At 42.7% G+C, this 14,570-nt stretch overlaps 2 protein-coding genes across 4 annotated transcripts; one reads left to right on the plus strand and one right to left on the minus strand.

The window, feature by feature from the left end:
* Positions 1–1,161: 1,161 nt before the first annotated feature.
* LOC110491071 (melanocortin receptor 3-like) lies at positions 1,162–2,518 on the plus strand (the record flags this gene model as incomplete). The annotated part of the gene is made up of 1 exon (XM_036945776.1): positions 1,162–2,518. A coding segment is annotated over one exon (1,014 nt), but the record flags the coding sequence as incomplete, so codon positions are not given.
* Positions 2,519–8,824: 6,306 nt separating this feature from the next.
* On the minus strand, positions 8,825–14,239 carry LOC118939542. 3 transcript variants are annotated; one of them, XM_036947047.1, is made up of 6 exons: positions 13,849–14,239; positions 13,452–13,576; positions 12,883–13,090; positions 12,478–12,641; positions 11,330–11,379; positions 8,825–10,863 (listed from the first exon to the last, which is right to left on the minus strand). In XM_036947047.1, exons 1-6 carry the CDS (start codon positions 13,883–13,885, stop codon positions 10,653–10,655), a joined length of 795 nt encoding a protein of 264 aa, XP_036802942.1. In that variant the 5' UTR covers positions 13,886–14,239; the 3' UTR covers positions 8,825–10,652. The 3 variants fall into 3 exon arrangements, with proteins under 3 accessions (XP_036802942.1, XP_036802944.1, XP_036802943.1); XM_036947049.1 differs by having other exon boundaries at positions 8,825–10,744; positions 13,849–14,236; XM_036947048.1 differs by lacking the exon at positions 8,825–10,863 and having other exon boundaries at positions 10,981–11,379; positions 13,849–14,235.
* Positions 14,240–14,570: the final 331 nt, after the last annotated feature.

Raw genomic sequence — 14,570 nt, forward strand, 5'->3', positions numbered from 1 at the left:
GAATAGCATTTTCACATAGCTGTTCCTTTTGTCCAGTTGTGAAAGGGCAGTATGGAGTGCAATAGCGATGGCATCATCTGTGGATCTGTTAGGGCAGTATGCAAATTGGAGTGGGTCTAGGGTTTCTGGAATAATGGGGTTGATGTGAGCCATGTCCATCCTTTCAATGCACTTCATGGCTACAGACATGAATGCTACGGGTCGGTATTCATGTCCCTGAATATTGGCATCTTCAGCTTGGCTACACATAACCCTGAATATTGGCATCTTCAGCTTGGTTACACATCAACTGTCTGCCCAACTCATTTTTTAAAGATCATAAAAAAGGAAAATCCAGTTGTGTAATGCTATGTTGGATGAAATGCAAACAGACGGTTCCTGAGCCAAGAAAAGGTTGTTGTAATGCCTATATGTTCTGACAAGTTTCATAGAGATTAAGGACATACAGTAGGTCTCAGGTTCTATCCACTGTTAGACCTAAATACAAAAAATGTCTTGAAACACCCTTTTTGCTTTGCTTTGCTTTGTGTGTGTGTGTGTGTGTGTGTGTGTGTGTGTGTGTGTGTGTGTGTGTGTGTGTGTGTGTGTGTGTGTGTGTGTGTGTGTGTATAACCACATCGCCTTTGGCTTTACATGATTTGGTGCAAAATACTGTAGCTACTTTTGAAACAATGATACGTCTCTATTTTGATTTTACATGCACCATCGGTTTTGCCAGTTTAATTTACTGTAAGTTTCTCAATTGGCTGGGATATTTTTACCTTCAAGAAGGCAGTCAAATAGAATGAATGTCATCGATTAAGTATTATCAGGTGAAGGGAAAGTTGTATAATGTGAAACAACTTAGTCTATGTCAAACTATTGAATGTGTGTGTGTGTGTGTGTGTGTGTCTGTGTGTGCACTTGAGTGAATGTGTGTGTCTGTGTATGTCTGCACAAGCACCCAGGTCCAGGCTGTGTTCATTGGACTGGCGCGGCTGAAAGGGCTCTCAGGGCTCAGGAGAAACCAAAGTTCTCTCTAGCTGTGATCTAAAAGGAGGAGCATCCAGCAGCAGGGGTCCAGAAGAGGTTCTTAAGGGGCAGGTGGCTCTCTCGTTACATTGTATTCCTGCATCACGGCATCTCCCTCAGTAAACTGTTGTCTAAATTACCACCAGATGAACAACACTTACAGACATCTGCTGCAGCCGGACCTTCGGCTCGAATGAGACTAATAGGGAGTCTCTGGCCAGGGAAGACCAGCTTGGGAACTGGACCGGCACCGGCATTGAGCCTGGTCTGGGTGAGCTGGTCCACATCCAGGCTGAGGTGTTCCTGATACTAGGGATCGTCAGCCTTCTGGAGAACATCTTGGTGATATCGGCGATGGTGAAGAACAAGAACCTCCATTCACCCATGTACGTCGTCTTTTGCAGTCTTGCTGCTGCTGACATGCTGGTGAGTGTCTCCAACTCACTAGAGACGGTGGTAATCCCTGCACTGAACAGTCGGTTGATGATAGTGGCGGACAACCACTTTATTCAACTCATGGACAACTTCTATGACTGCACAATCTGTATCTCTCTGCTGGCTTCAATTTGTAACCTTCCAATTATCGCCATTGACTGTTACGTGACCATCTTCTATGCCCTGCGCTACCACAGCATCGTGACAATGCGACGGGCTCTCCTGGCCATCGGGGGGGGGGGGGGGGGGGATCTGGCTGACATGTGTGTCTGTGGGATAGTCTTCATCGTCTACTCAGAGAGCAAGGCAGTCATTGTGTGTCTGATCATCATGTTCTTCACCATGCTGGTGCTCATGGTCACTCTGTACGTTCACATGTTTCTGCTGGCGAGGCTGCACATCAAGCGCATCGCTGCTCTGCCTGTAGAGGGCGTGGTTCCCCAGAGGACCTGCATGAAGGGAGCGGTCACCATCACCATTCTTCTGGGGGTGTTTGTCTGCTGCTGGGCACCTTTCTTCCTCCACCTCATCCTCCTTATCACCTGTCCCAAGGACCCACTCTGTGTCTGCTACATGTCCCACTTCACTACCTACCTGGTGCTCATCATGTGTAACTATGTCATAGACCCCGTCATCTATGCCTTCCGCAGCCTTGAGATGCGCACAAACTTCAAGGAGATCCTGTGTTGTTTCAGTGCAACTTGCAGGATTTTCCACTGTAAATACTGAGTGTTGTAGTTTTTCCACATTTTAGAAATGGCACAGAATAGGCTTTGAAGGTGGAAGTTTTATGTGCTGTGTATTTGGACCTGCAGGTTTGGCTTAGTGGCTTTGTGTTTGTGAAAATGTGAGAAGCAAACAGTAAAAAGTGAATGATTTAACTCCAGTGTGATTTATTTAGTTAAATATTGTAGTGACATTGTGTTTATTAGCGCTGAGATCGACTCTGCCACACAAACTTTATTTTGTGGCACAGTTGATGCCAACTTTAATATTCACATGGAAAAGTCCACAGACCCATTCCAAAAGCCATCATCGACTCAGTGGGTTTTGTCCAACATGTCTCTGGACCTACTCACTGTCACAGTCATACTCTGGACCAAGTTTTGTCCCATGGAATAAATGTTGTGGATCTTAATGTTTTTCCTGTGACGGCCCTCCCACTCTGTCTGCCGTATTCTCTCTTTGTTCTTGTTTTGTTATTAGGATGCCAGTGAGCGGCGTTGGGAGGGTCGTCAGCTACATGGGAAACACCTGGGCCAGGTGTGTCCCAGGATAAATAGACCTCTTCCACATTCATGGAAGAGACTCCCTCCATGCAGACACCTATAGATTTTGTTGTGTTTCTTGGTGTTTTTTTGGTTGTTTGCTTTAGCATCTTTCAACACCCTGCATTATCCCATGCATGCAAAACACTCACACTACTGATTACACACACCATTGCATATTTTACTTAGCTACTTATTTAATAAATATATATTTTGTTAATCCTTATCTCCACGTTGTCTCCCTTTTGTTACAGGCTTTGAGTCGGTTCGTGACATTCCTCATAATCCTGGACTATCGGACCACCATTTTATTACGTTTGCAATTGCAACAAATAATCTGCTCAGACCCCAACCAAGGAGCATCAAAAGTCGTGCTATAAATTCACAGACAACACAAAGATTCCTTGATGCCCTTCCAGACTCCCTCTGCATACCCAAGGATGTCAGATGACAAAAATCAGTTAACCACCTAACTGAGGAACTCAATTTAACCTTGCGCAATACCCTAGATGCAGTTGCACCCCTAAACTAAACATTTCTCATAAGAAACCAGCTCCATGGTATACAGAAAATACCCGAGCTCTGAAGCAAGCTTCTAGAAAATTGGAACGGAAATGGCGCCACACCAAACTGGAAGTCTTCCGACTAGCTTGGAAAGACAGTACCGTGCAGTGTCGAAGAGCCCTCACTGCTGCTCGATCATCCTATTTTTCCAACTTAATTGAGGAAAATAAGAACAATCCGAAATTTATTTTTGATACTGTCGTAAAGCTAACTAAAAAGCAGCATTCCCCAAGTGAGGATGGCTTTCACTTCAGCAGTAATAAATTCATGAACTTTGAGGAAAAGATCATGATCATAAGAAAGCAAATTACGGACTCTTTAAATCTGCGTATTCCTTCAAAGCTCAGTTGTCCTGAGTCTGCACAACTCTGCCAGGACCTAGGATCTAGGGAGACACTCAAGTGTTTTAGGACTATATCTCTTGACACAATGATTAAAACAATCATGGCCTCTAAACCTTCAAGCTGCGTACTGGACCCTATTCCAACTAAACTACTGAAAGAGCTGCTTCCTGTGCTTAGCCCTCCTATGTTGAACATAATAAACGACTCTCTATCCACCGGATGTGTACCAAACTCACTAAAAGTGGCAGTAATAAAGCCTGTCTTGAAAAAGCCAAACCATGACCCAGAAAATATAAAAAACTATCGGCCTATATCGAATCTTCCATTCCTCAACTTTTAGAAAAGGCTGCAACTCACTGCCTTCCTGAAGACAAACAATGTATATGAAATGCTTCAGTCTGGTTTTAGACCCCATCATAGCACTGAGACTGCACTTGTGAAGGTGGTAAATTACCTTTTAATGGCATCAGACCGAGGCTCTGCATCTGTGCTCTTAGACCTTAGTGCTGCTTTTGATACCATCGATCACCACATTCTTTTGGAGAGATTGGAAACCCAAATTGGTCTACACGGACAAGTTCTGGCCTGGTTTAGATCTTATCTGTCGGAAAGATATGTTTGTCTCTGTGAATGGTTTGTCCTCTGACAAATCAACTGTAAATTTCAGTGTTCCTCAAGGTTCCCTTTTAGGACCACTATTGTTTTCAATATATTTTACCTCTTGGGGATGTCATCCGAAAACATAATGTTAACTTTCACTGCTATGCGGATGACACACAGCTGTACATTTCAATGAAACATGGTGAAGCCCCAAAATTGCCCTCGCTAGAAGCCTGTGTTTTAGACATAAGGAAGTGGATGGCTGCAAACTTTCTACTTTTAAACTCGGACAAAAGAGATGCTTGTTCTAGGTCCCAAGAAACAAAGAGATCTTCTGTTGAATCTGACAATTAATATTAATGGTTGTACAGTCGTCTCAAATAAAACTGTGAAGGACCTTGGCGGTACTCTGGACCCTGATCTCTCTTTTGACGAACTTATCAAGACTGTTTCAAGGACAGCTTTTTTCCATCAATGTAACATTGCAAAAATCAGAAACTTTCTGTCCAAAAATGATGCAGAAAAATGTATCCATGCTTTTGTTATTTCCCGGATAAAGCACTAAATATACTTCAGTTAGTGCTAAATACAGCTGCTAGAATCCTGACTAGAACCAAAAAAGTTGATCATATTACTCCAGTGCTAGCCTCCCGACACTGGCTTCCTGTTAAGGCAAGGGCTGATTTCAAGGTTTTACTGATAACCTACAAAGCATTACATGGGCTTGCTCCTACCTATCTCTCTGATTTGGTCCTGCCGTACATACCTACACGTACGCCACGGTCACAAGACGCAGGCCTCCTAATTGTGCCTAGAATTTCTAAGCAAACAGCTGGAGGCAGGGCTTTCTCCTATAGAGCTACATTTTTATGGAATGGTCTGCCTACCCATGTGAGAGACGCAGACTCGGTCTCAACCTTTAAGTCTTTACTGAAGACTCATCTCTTCAGTGGGTCATATGATTGAGTGTAGTCTGGCCCAGGAGTGTGAAGGTGAACGGAAAGGCTCTGGAGCAACGAACCGCCCTTGCTGTCTCTGCCTGGCCAGTTCCCCTATTTCCACTGGGATTCTCTGCCTCTAACCCTATTACGGGGGCTGAGTCACTGGCTTACTGGTGCTCTTTCATGCCGTCTCTAGGAGGGGTGCGTCACTTGAGTGGGTTGAGTCACTGATGTGATCTTCCTGTCTGGGTTGGTGCCCCCCTTGGGTTGTGCCGTGGCGATCTTTGTGGGGTATACTCAGCCTTGTCTCAGGATGGTAAGTTGGTGGTTGAAGATATCCCTCTAGTGGTGTGGGGGCTGTGCTTTGGAAAAGTGTTTGGCCCTGTCCGGGGGTATCCTCGGATGGGGCCTCAATGTCTCCTGACCCCCCCTGTCTCAGCCTCCAGTATTTATGCTGCAGTAGTTTATGTTTATGCTGGGGTCAGTTTGTTATATCTGGAGTACTTCTCCTGTCTTATCCGGTGTCTGGTGTGAATTTAAGTATGCTCTCTCTAATTATCTCTTTCTCTCTTTCTTTCTCTTTCTCGGAGGACCTGAGCCCTAGGACCATGCCTCAAGACTACCTGGCATGAGGACTCCTTGCTGTCCCCAGTCCACCTAACCGTGCTGCTCCTCCAGTTTCAACTGTTTTGCCTGCGGCTATGGAATCCTGACCTGTTCACCGGACGTGCTACCTGTCCCAGACCTGCTGTTTTCAACTCTCTAGAGACAGCAGGAGTGGTAGAGATACTCTTAATGATCGGCTATGAAAAGCCAACTGACATTTACTCCTGAGGTGCTGACTTGCTGCACCCTCGACAACTACTGTGATTATTATTATTTGACCATGCTGGTCATTTATGAACATTTGAACATCTTGGCCATGTTCTGTTATAATCTCCACCCGGCACAGCCAGAAGAGGACTGGCCACCCCTCAGAGCCTGGTTCCTCTCTAGGTTTCTTTCTAGGTTTTGGCCTTTCTAGGGAGTTTTTCCTAGCCACCGTGCTTCTACACCTGCATTGCTTGCTGTTTGGGGTTTTAGGCTGGGTTTCTGTACAGCACTTTGAGATATCAGCTAATGTACGAAGGGCTATATAAATACATTTGATTTGATTTGATTTGAACTGGGCTATGACCCAGAACGTTGGGGTTTGAATACCACCGCGGACAAGCTCACTCTCCATACCTGTTTTTTTATGATATACACTACCGGTCAAAAGATTTAGAACACCTACTCATTCAAGAGTTTTTCTTTATTTGTACTATTTTCTACATTGTAGAATAACTATGAAAACTATGAAATAACACATATGGAATCATGTAGTAACCAAAAAAGTGTTTTAGATGTTAGGAAAAATATATATAGATGTTAGATTCTTCAATGTAGCCACCCTTTGCCTTGATGACAGCTTTGCACACTCTAGGCAACCAGCTTCATCTGAAATGCTTTTCCAACAGTCTTGAAGAAGTTGTTGTTGGCTGCTTTTCCTTCACTCTGCGGTCTTCATCCCAAACCCTCTCAATTGGGCTGAGGGCAATTCCAAGATGGCATAGCAGTCAGACGTATTTGTCCTTCGTCTTGTCGTGTCCCATGTATATATATTTTTCTTCCCATATCTTTTATATTTTTCTAAACCCTTACTTCAAAATACTCTCCTGCAACCCGCCTCATCCAATGTGGTGTGGACCTGCTTTTTCTCTAAATGACATTGACCTCATCCCGACAGTAGAGGATGCCTGGTTATTCTTTAAAAGTCTTGGTTTCTCAAATGATTGCCTCACCTGGTTCACCAACTACTTCTCTGATAGAGCTCAGTGTGTCAAATCGGAGGGCCTGTTGTCCGGACCTCTGGCAGTCTCTAAGTGGGTACCACAGGGTTCACTTCTCGGGCCGACTCTCTTCTCTGTATACATCAATGATGTCACTCTTGCTGCTGGTGATTCTCTGATCCACCTCTACGCAGACGACATCATTCTGTATACTTCTGGCCCTTCTTTGGACACTGTGTTAACTAACCTCCAGACAAGCTTCAATGTCATACAACTCTCCTTCCGTGGCCTCCAACTGCCGTTAAACACAAATAAAACTAAATGCATGCTATTCAACCGATCATTGCCCGCACCTGCCCGCCCATCTAGCATCACTACTCTGGATGGTTCTGACTTAGAATACGTGGGTAACTACAAATAGCTAGGTGTCTGGCTAGACTGTAAACTCTCCTTCCAGACTCACATTAAACATCTCCAACCAAAAATTAAATCTAGAATCGGCTTCCTATTTCGCAACAAAGCTTCCTTCACTCATGCTGCCAAACATACCCTCGTAAAACTGACCATCCTACTGATCCTTGACTTCGGCGATGTCATCTATAAAATAGCCTCCAACACTCTACTCAGCAAACTGGATGTAGTCTATCACAGGGCCATCTGTTTTGCCACCAAAGCCCCATACACTACTCACCACTGCGACCTGTACGCTCTCGTTGGCTGGCCCTCGCTTCATACTCATCGCCAAACCCACTGGCTACAGGTTATCTGCAAGTCTCTGCTAGGTAAAGCCCCGCCCTATCTCAGCTCGCTGGTCACCATAGCAGCACCCACTCGTAGCACGTGCTCCAGCAGGTATATCTCACTGGTCACCCCCAAAGCCAATTCCTCCTTTGGTCGCCTTTCCTTCCAGTTCTCTGCTGCTACTGACTGGAACAAACTGCAAAAATCACTGAAGCTGGAGATTCCCATCTCCCTCACTAGCTTTAAGAACCAGCTGTCAGAGCAGCTCACAGATCACTGCACCTGTTCATAGCCCATCTGTATACAGCCCATCTACCTACCCATCCCCATACTGTATTTATTTATTTTGCTCCCTTTGCACCACAGTATCTCTACTTGCACATCCATCTTTTGCACATCTACCATTCCAGTGTTTAATTGCCATATTGTAATTACTTCGCCACCATGGCCTATTTATTGCCATAACTCCCTTTTTTGACCTAATTTGCACTTACTGTATATAGACTTTTTTTCTACTGTATTATTGACTGTATGTTTTCTTCATTCCAGGTGTAACTCTGTGTTGTTGTATGTGTCGAACTGCTATGCTTTATCTTGGCCAGGTCACAGTTGCAAATGAGAACTTGTTCTCAACTAGCTTACCTGTTTAAATAAAGGTGTTCTCAACTAGCCTACCTGGTTAAATAAAGGTGTTCTCAACTAGCCTACCTGGTTAAATAAAGGTGTTCTCAACTAGCTTACCTGGTTAAATAAAGGTGTTCTCAACTAGCCTACCTGGTTAAATAAAGGTGTTCTCAACTAGCCTACCTGGTTAAATAAAGGTGTTCTCAACTAGCCTACCTGGTTAAATAAAGGTGTTCTCTACTAGCCTACCTGGTTAAATAAAGGTTAAATAAAGGTCCAGTGAATGTGGAGGCCAGGTCATCTGAGGCTGCATCAAACAGGAGTAATGAATATGATTGCAAGTATTTAAGAAGAAAAAAAGGAACCATAAAAGCTCAACGTGTGTGCATGGTACGATTTTTTCATGTACGCATGAGTAGCACTATGAACCTGTATTAATGTCCACATGATAAACTACAGTACAATATTTAAAATATATTTTTGTACAGTATTTTTATTTAAGAAAAACAACTTTCACACTTTTTTATCCATGTGATATTATCTAAGTTGTTGTGTCACAATTATCTGGTTATCTGATTATTATCTGGTTGTATTTTCAAGAATCACCAACAGGTGGAGTTCTGTACTCATGTTTTCAAATGGTCTATTTCAATCGACCCTCAATGAGAAGACACATCTCTGTAAATGTCAAATCGATGCGTACGGGATCCATAAAACATGTTCCTTTGTTCTGATGCTACCAGGGTAATCTGCTGCAGTACATAGGTCAAGTCATTGGGGAGTCTGTGTTAGCCCCTCTGTGTTCAGTAGATTCTGTCAAGCCAATGCACCCAGAAGGACAGCATCCGAACCAGCTGGATTTCCCCCCACAAGGTAAGGCCAATACAGGCTGGAGAACAGTAAGGGAAGAATGACACAGCTCTTTCACTTTCCATAGTTAGGAAAGCAAGAACAGGAACTGAAACAACATTGCACGGGCAGGAGGAGGATTATCAGTGATGAAACACAGAATGATTTTCAACTTGTATTACTTGCTGTTTTAACAGACACGATTTAAGTTTAAAAAAAAGGAAAACATATCACAGACAGACCTATACGACAGAGGTTTAAATGCAAGGTGTAAGTGTGTTGTGACATAGTGACAAAGTACCCTCCTAGAAGAGTAGGACGTGAGAGATTCTTATGGAGAAATGTCCGAGTCACCTCACTCACTGTAACTTCTCCATGTTAGGGAGAAAGGGCAATACACTGAACAGGTTAATAGGCCATGGTGTTTCGTGTGCAAACAAAATTGCAAAATGCTAACCCCCCTCCCCCCTCCATTACACACTTCCTGGCAGAAGCATAGATACTTTTGTGAAAAACCACAGACAGTTCTTTGGAAAGTGTTTTTTCGTCTGTATCATACAGGGCACAATACAGTTGAATACAGAAAACAACACACCTGAGCCTCATAACATTTGTATATTCTGGCCTACATAGTTAATAACAATACAGTATCATAGGCAGAGAAATCCCCAAAGCCTGACGCTAAGTCATTACAGCACCCTGCGGTTTGAACTCGATAGGGCATGACCAGCAAGGGCTACCAGCAATCCTGTACATGATTCATACCTCATCAGCATCAAACACTTCACAAAGTGGATCTTGGATCTTCACCAATCAATGGATCTTCACCCATCAACTCCAGTATTGGCAGAATGAAATCAGTACAGTAGTCTATGATAAGTAGGGTGAACAATCTGTGTAGAACCGCATTTAGTGGATAACTGCTCAGGGTATCATTGCAAGATTTTTGCAACACAAAGCAGAACTTCTGATATACTGTATATTTGAAGCAGATATTTACATCTTTCATTGTATTGTTAGGTTTTACTTTACATTATTGTGTTTGTCATAAATTTGAAGTTTATCCAGCTGACCTACAAGTAATTGCCAAAATAAAGGAAACACCAACATAAAAGTGTCTTTATTTTATAGACGGGTTGGATGTTTAGCAACCAAACCGATGTGTGCCCAACTATAGGGCAAAATAGACAGGGTAACTTAGATTGTTTACAACATTTAACCTATATTTAGTCTCCAAATGTGTATAAATTGATGTGCACAATGTGCACTTGTTGTCTCTCAAATACATTGTTGCAGTTGTTGGTTAGCTAGCTAGCGAATTTTTGCCTTTTTAAAATTTGAGCCACCTATGATTCCCCACATGGTAGTTTCTTGTCATTGTTGCTAGCTATCTGACCATTCAGAATCGTAACACCACACTGACTTTTGCCTCATTGATGTGCGTGCATCATTCTCGTGACGTTGTCAGCCAGCCCGTCTATAGTGCATTGGTTCACCACAAGCCGCCAGAACAACTTCAATGCGCCTTGGCATAGATTCCACATCTGTCCGGAACTCTATTGGAGGGATGTGACCACGAGAAATTTCAGAATTAGGTGTTTTGTTGATGGTGGTGGAAAACGCTGTCTTAGGCGCCGCTCCAGAATCTCTGTTGAATTGGGTTGAGATCTGGTGACTGAGATGCACACACACACACACACACACACACACACACACACACACACACACACACACACACACACACACACACACACACACACACACACACACACACACACACACACACACACACACACACACACACACACACACACACCCTTTCAACCCCCTATACTCCTTTGAGACCCCTCTTTCAAAGTCACTGAGATCTCTTCTAGACATGGTAGTCAAAATAATGGGCAACTGGGCATTTTTATACATGAACCTAAGCATGATGGGATGTTAATTCCTTAATTAACTCAGGAACCACACCTGTGTGGAAGCACCTGCTTCCAATATACGTTGAATCCCTCATTTACTCAAGTGTTTCCTTTTATTTTGCCATCTGCTTGCAGCTAACCTCAGATGTTTTCACAGGCCTAACATGTTTTTGAAATCACTGCACTCGGAACTGTTGACCAAGGCTCAACCATTTTCATTACCACTGCTGTTGTTTGCCCCTGCTATGTCTCCTCTTGATGTTTCGAACAACCTGATGAGAAAAATAAACATTAATATAAAGGCAGCGTCTTTGAGTGGGAAATTATGCCCACATCCAGTATATTTTCCACATTTTGAGAAGAGAAAAGAGGATGTGGGGACAACTGTTTAGTGACGGCTCCCTCTTTGAGAGGAAATGTTACCTCACAGAGTGAATCATCATCCATCTATTAAACTTTTACTGCAGTGGGTGTCACGACTCCCACCGAGGGTGGCTCCCCTTCCTGTTCGGGTGGCGCTCGGCGCTCGTCGTCACCGGCCTACTAGCTGCCACTGATTTTTTTCCTCCCCTTCCTTGTCTGTTTATTAGTTATACTCGTTGTACACGCATGTATGTCACGGTTGTTCGTGTACGTGAGCTGTTTTTTGGGACTGTTTAGTTCCCCTGTGTTTTGGGGTATTTGTTTTGAGTGGCGTCTGTTTTCACCTGGTCGGTGTATAAAGAAGTCGCCTACTCTGAACTCTCTGTCTCCTGCGTCTGACTCCTTCCTCCACTACACCCCGGGCATTACAGTGGGGCGAAATCAAGGTCTTGGTAGTCTTAAACAAATCTACTTTGAAACAAAAGTATTCACCTCACAGACATGGTTATGGGCTTTAAAAAAAAGAAGACGCCTGTACCATGTCAGATAAAGAGTTGAAATGTATAACATCTTGAGTTTACATCCCAATAATACACTTTACGTACATCACAGAAGACTGAAAAATAACAAAAACGTTTGATATAGAAACACCGGATTTCCTGCCTATTGTTTTATTTCTATGTTTATTAACTTTGAAATTCTGAAAAATATGAATAACACTTTAGCCTTGAGGCCACTAGGTGATTTGTCTGCAGGAAAGGGCAACGTCACCTCACATAGATTGTCACAACCGCTGCAGTTATGGAGTTTGGATAGTTCTATGTCATGAAAACAACTCGCATGATTACGGTAAGTACCCTCCACACCCACTAGTTTGTGTCATTGTAGCTATGGTAAATCTGAGGAGGTGAAATTTGAGAAAACCCAGTAAAGTAGCCTATCAACTACATAGTCTGCTACAACGACACCACATAGGGTTAAAGGCTATATAAAATATATTGATTTACCTGCATAGAGATGAGACACAGAGCGATTTTGACAAGGCCAAGAATCAAGAATCCACATAAAGTCCATATGACAGAGACCTCCACCAAATGCATGGTACACTGTGGGGTAGTGTGAGTCACACCCTGCCATGCTGTCACTGCCACTGTAGTCTGGATAACACAATCTGTGGACATGTGATTAAAGTTAATGAGACCAGGAAAGTTACAGAATGCTCTGTTATTCTCTGGACCTGTTACTGTACTATGAAACCTGGATTTTTGCTTGGCCCAGTGGTTTTTATGGTGATTAAAGCAATGTATCCAAACAATCAATCAATCCATCATCCCTCGTCATACCTAGGTTATAATACTATTCATTTCCATAGCCTACTCTAAGTCAACCCACTATAGTGAGTAATAGTTTACCTGTAGATACACTGAGGGTGACATTTGACTCTCTGTTGGTCTGTCCTATGTTGGCCCTGATGAGACACAGGTAGGTCCCTGCATCCTCAGGTCTGACTCTGGGAAGGACCAGACTGTCCCTCATTCCAAACCTGGCAGGTCGGGGAAATTCATAGAATTGCGGCTTCTCGTCATCACTTCTTCTGATAATACCAGTCCGGTTGTTCAGCTAAGCACAGAGAAAAGAAGATTGTATTTATTGTATATTGATCTATTCTGTTATTTATCAGAGGTATTTTACCAGAAGAAGGGATTCAAATGAGATTTACTGTCTCATACAGTAAAATCGATGAAATTGTTGCTTCTTGCGTTTTATATTTTTGTTCAGTGTAATATGTGACACTAGTTACATCAGATCAGAAAACAAAAATAATATTTGCCATTACAATACAACATTATATAGTTTGATTTGAAAGATTTCCTTCTCACCTACTCACATCATCAACAAATACCCAAATGTACTTGAAATAGAGGCATTCACTGATGAAATAGGTTTAACACAGTACCAATAATGGCCTACTGTAGCCTACCTTGTACCATGTAATGGATCGATAGCTCTTATCCTCGATAGCGTCGCACTTCATAGAGATATCTTCATTGCAGTCTACTTGGATTACTAGACTCTCGGAAAGGACTAAACTGGCCATCGTATACACTGTTGTCACAAACAAACACAAAATAAACACACGGAAGACAACTTTTCAATTCTAATGTGTGCCTGATGAAGAAAGATTGTTTGGTTCAAACTAACATTTTTATTTCACAAATATGATTTATTAGGTACGTTCTGACACACGCAACATTCTAACCTTCTAGGTCTGCATTTATGGAGTGCGTTGTGAAAACTATCTTTATGATAATAATGTTACAAATGTATTAATTTGACAATAACTTTGATTATAATTGATTAAACAAATTCACACTTACCCCAACCCAAATTAACATGGAGGTATCTCTTATACATCTTTTGCAGCAGTAATGACTAGAAGACCTGCTTTATAGTAGCAGATGACCGCACAGTTATCAACAGGATGTGTTAAAATAGGTAGGCTAGGGCTAGGTTGTAGCCTATTTTCAGTTCTTATTTCCAAACAAGAGTTGTTGAAATCGGAAAAATAATACGCGCACACACACACACGCATGCACACACACCCACTCACCTCTTCCTATACACAGACTATGCGCAGCTGCTAGGGGGCCCCAAACCCCAAAAAAAGGTTGCAATGGTTTTAGAAACTCAGTCGAGGTCTCAACTTACTGTTGACAGTTAGAATAGTTGAATACACAAGGTGCAATTTCGAATTTGGTTGTGCATCAGCAGCTTTTCTCTTGTTATGTCACACACAGTCACTCACTCAAAAACGATTTGCCCACACATACATACACAGAGAGGACAGAGAGGACAGAGAGGACAGAGAGAGGTAAAAGTGACTATATCATGCCATCATGTGGCAGTTATCTGTAAATGATTCAATGCTGTTTGATTGCCTGTGATTCAATGTTATTTCCAATACTTCAAAATACAGACTATGGCTTTATCGTTTGCTTTGATAGACCAGCAAGAAAGCAAGCTAAGCAACCCAACTCCCTCCACTCAGGAGGCATCATGATACAGAGCAGGCTGTCTCATCCTGTTGTTTTCATCCAGA

The sequence above is a fragment of the Oncorhynchus mykiss genome, chromosome 16 (genome assembly GCF_013265735.2).
Source record: "Oncorhynchus mykiss isolate Arlee chromosome 16, USDA_OmykA_1.1, whole genome shotgun sequence".
Lineage (NCBI taxonomy): Eukaryota > Metazoa > Chordata > Actinopteri > Salmoniformes > Salmonidae > Oncorhynchus > Oncorhynchus mykiss.

Excerpts from the sequence above, each read along its gene's own strand:
- LOC118939542 (XM_036947047.1), bottom strand. The coding sequence starts at position 13,885 with ATGTATAAGAGATACCTCCATGTTAATTTGGGTTGGG. Across the intron at positions 12,642-12,882 it reads CACCCTCAGTGTATCTACAG|ATTGTGTTATCCAGACTACA; the intron begins GTAAACTATTAC and ends ACATGTCCACAG. Across the intron at positions 10,864-11,329 it reads AGGGGCAAACAACAGCAGTG|TCACCAGATCTCAACCCAAT; the intron begins GTAATGAAAATG and ends TGTGCATCTCAG.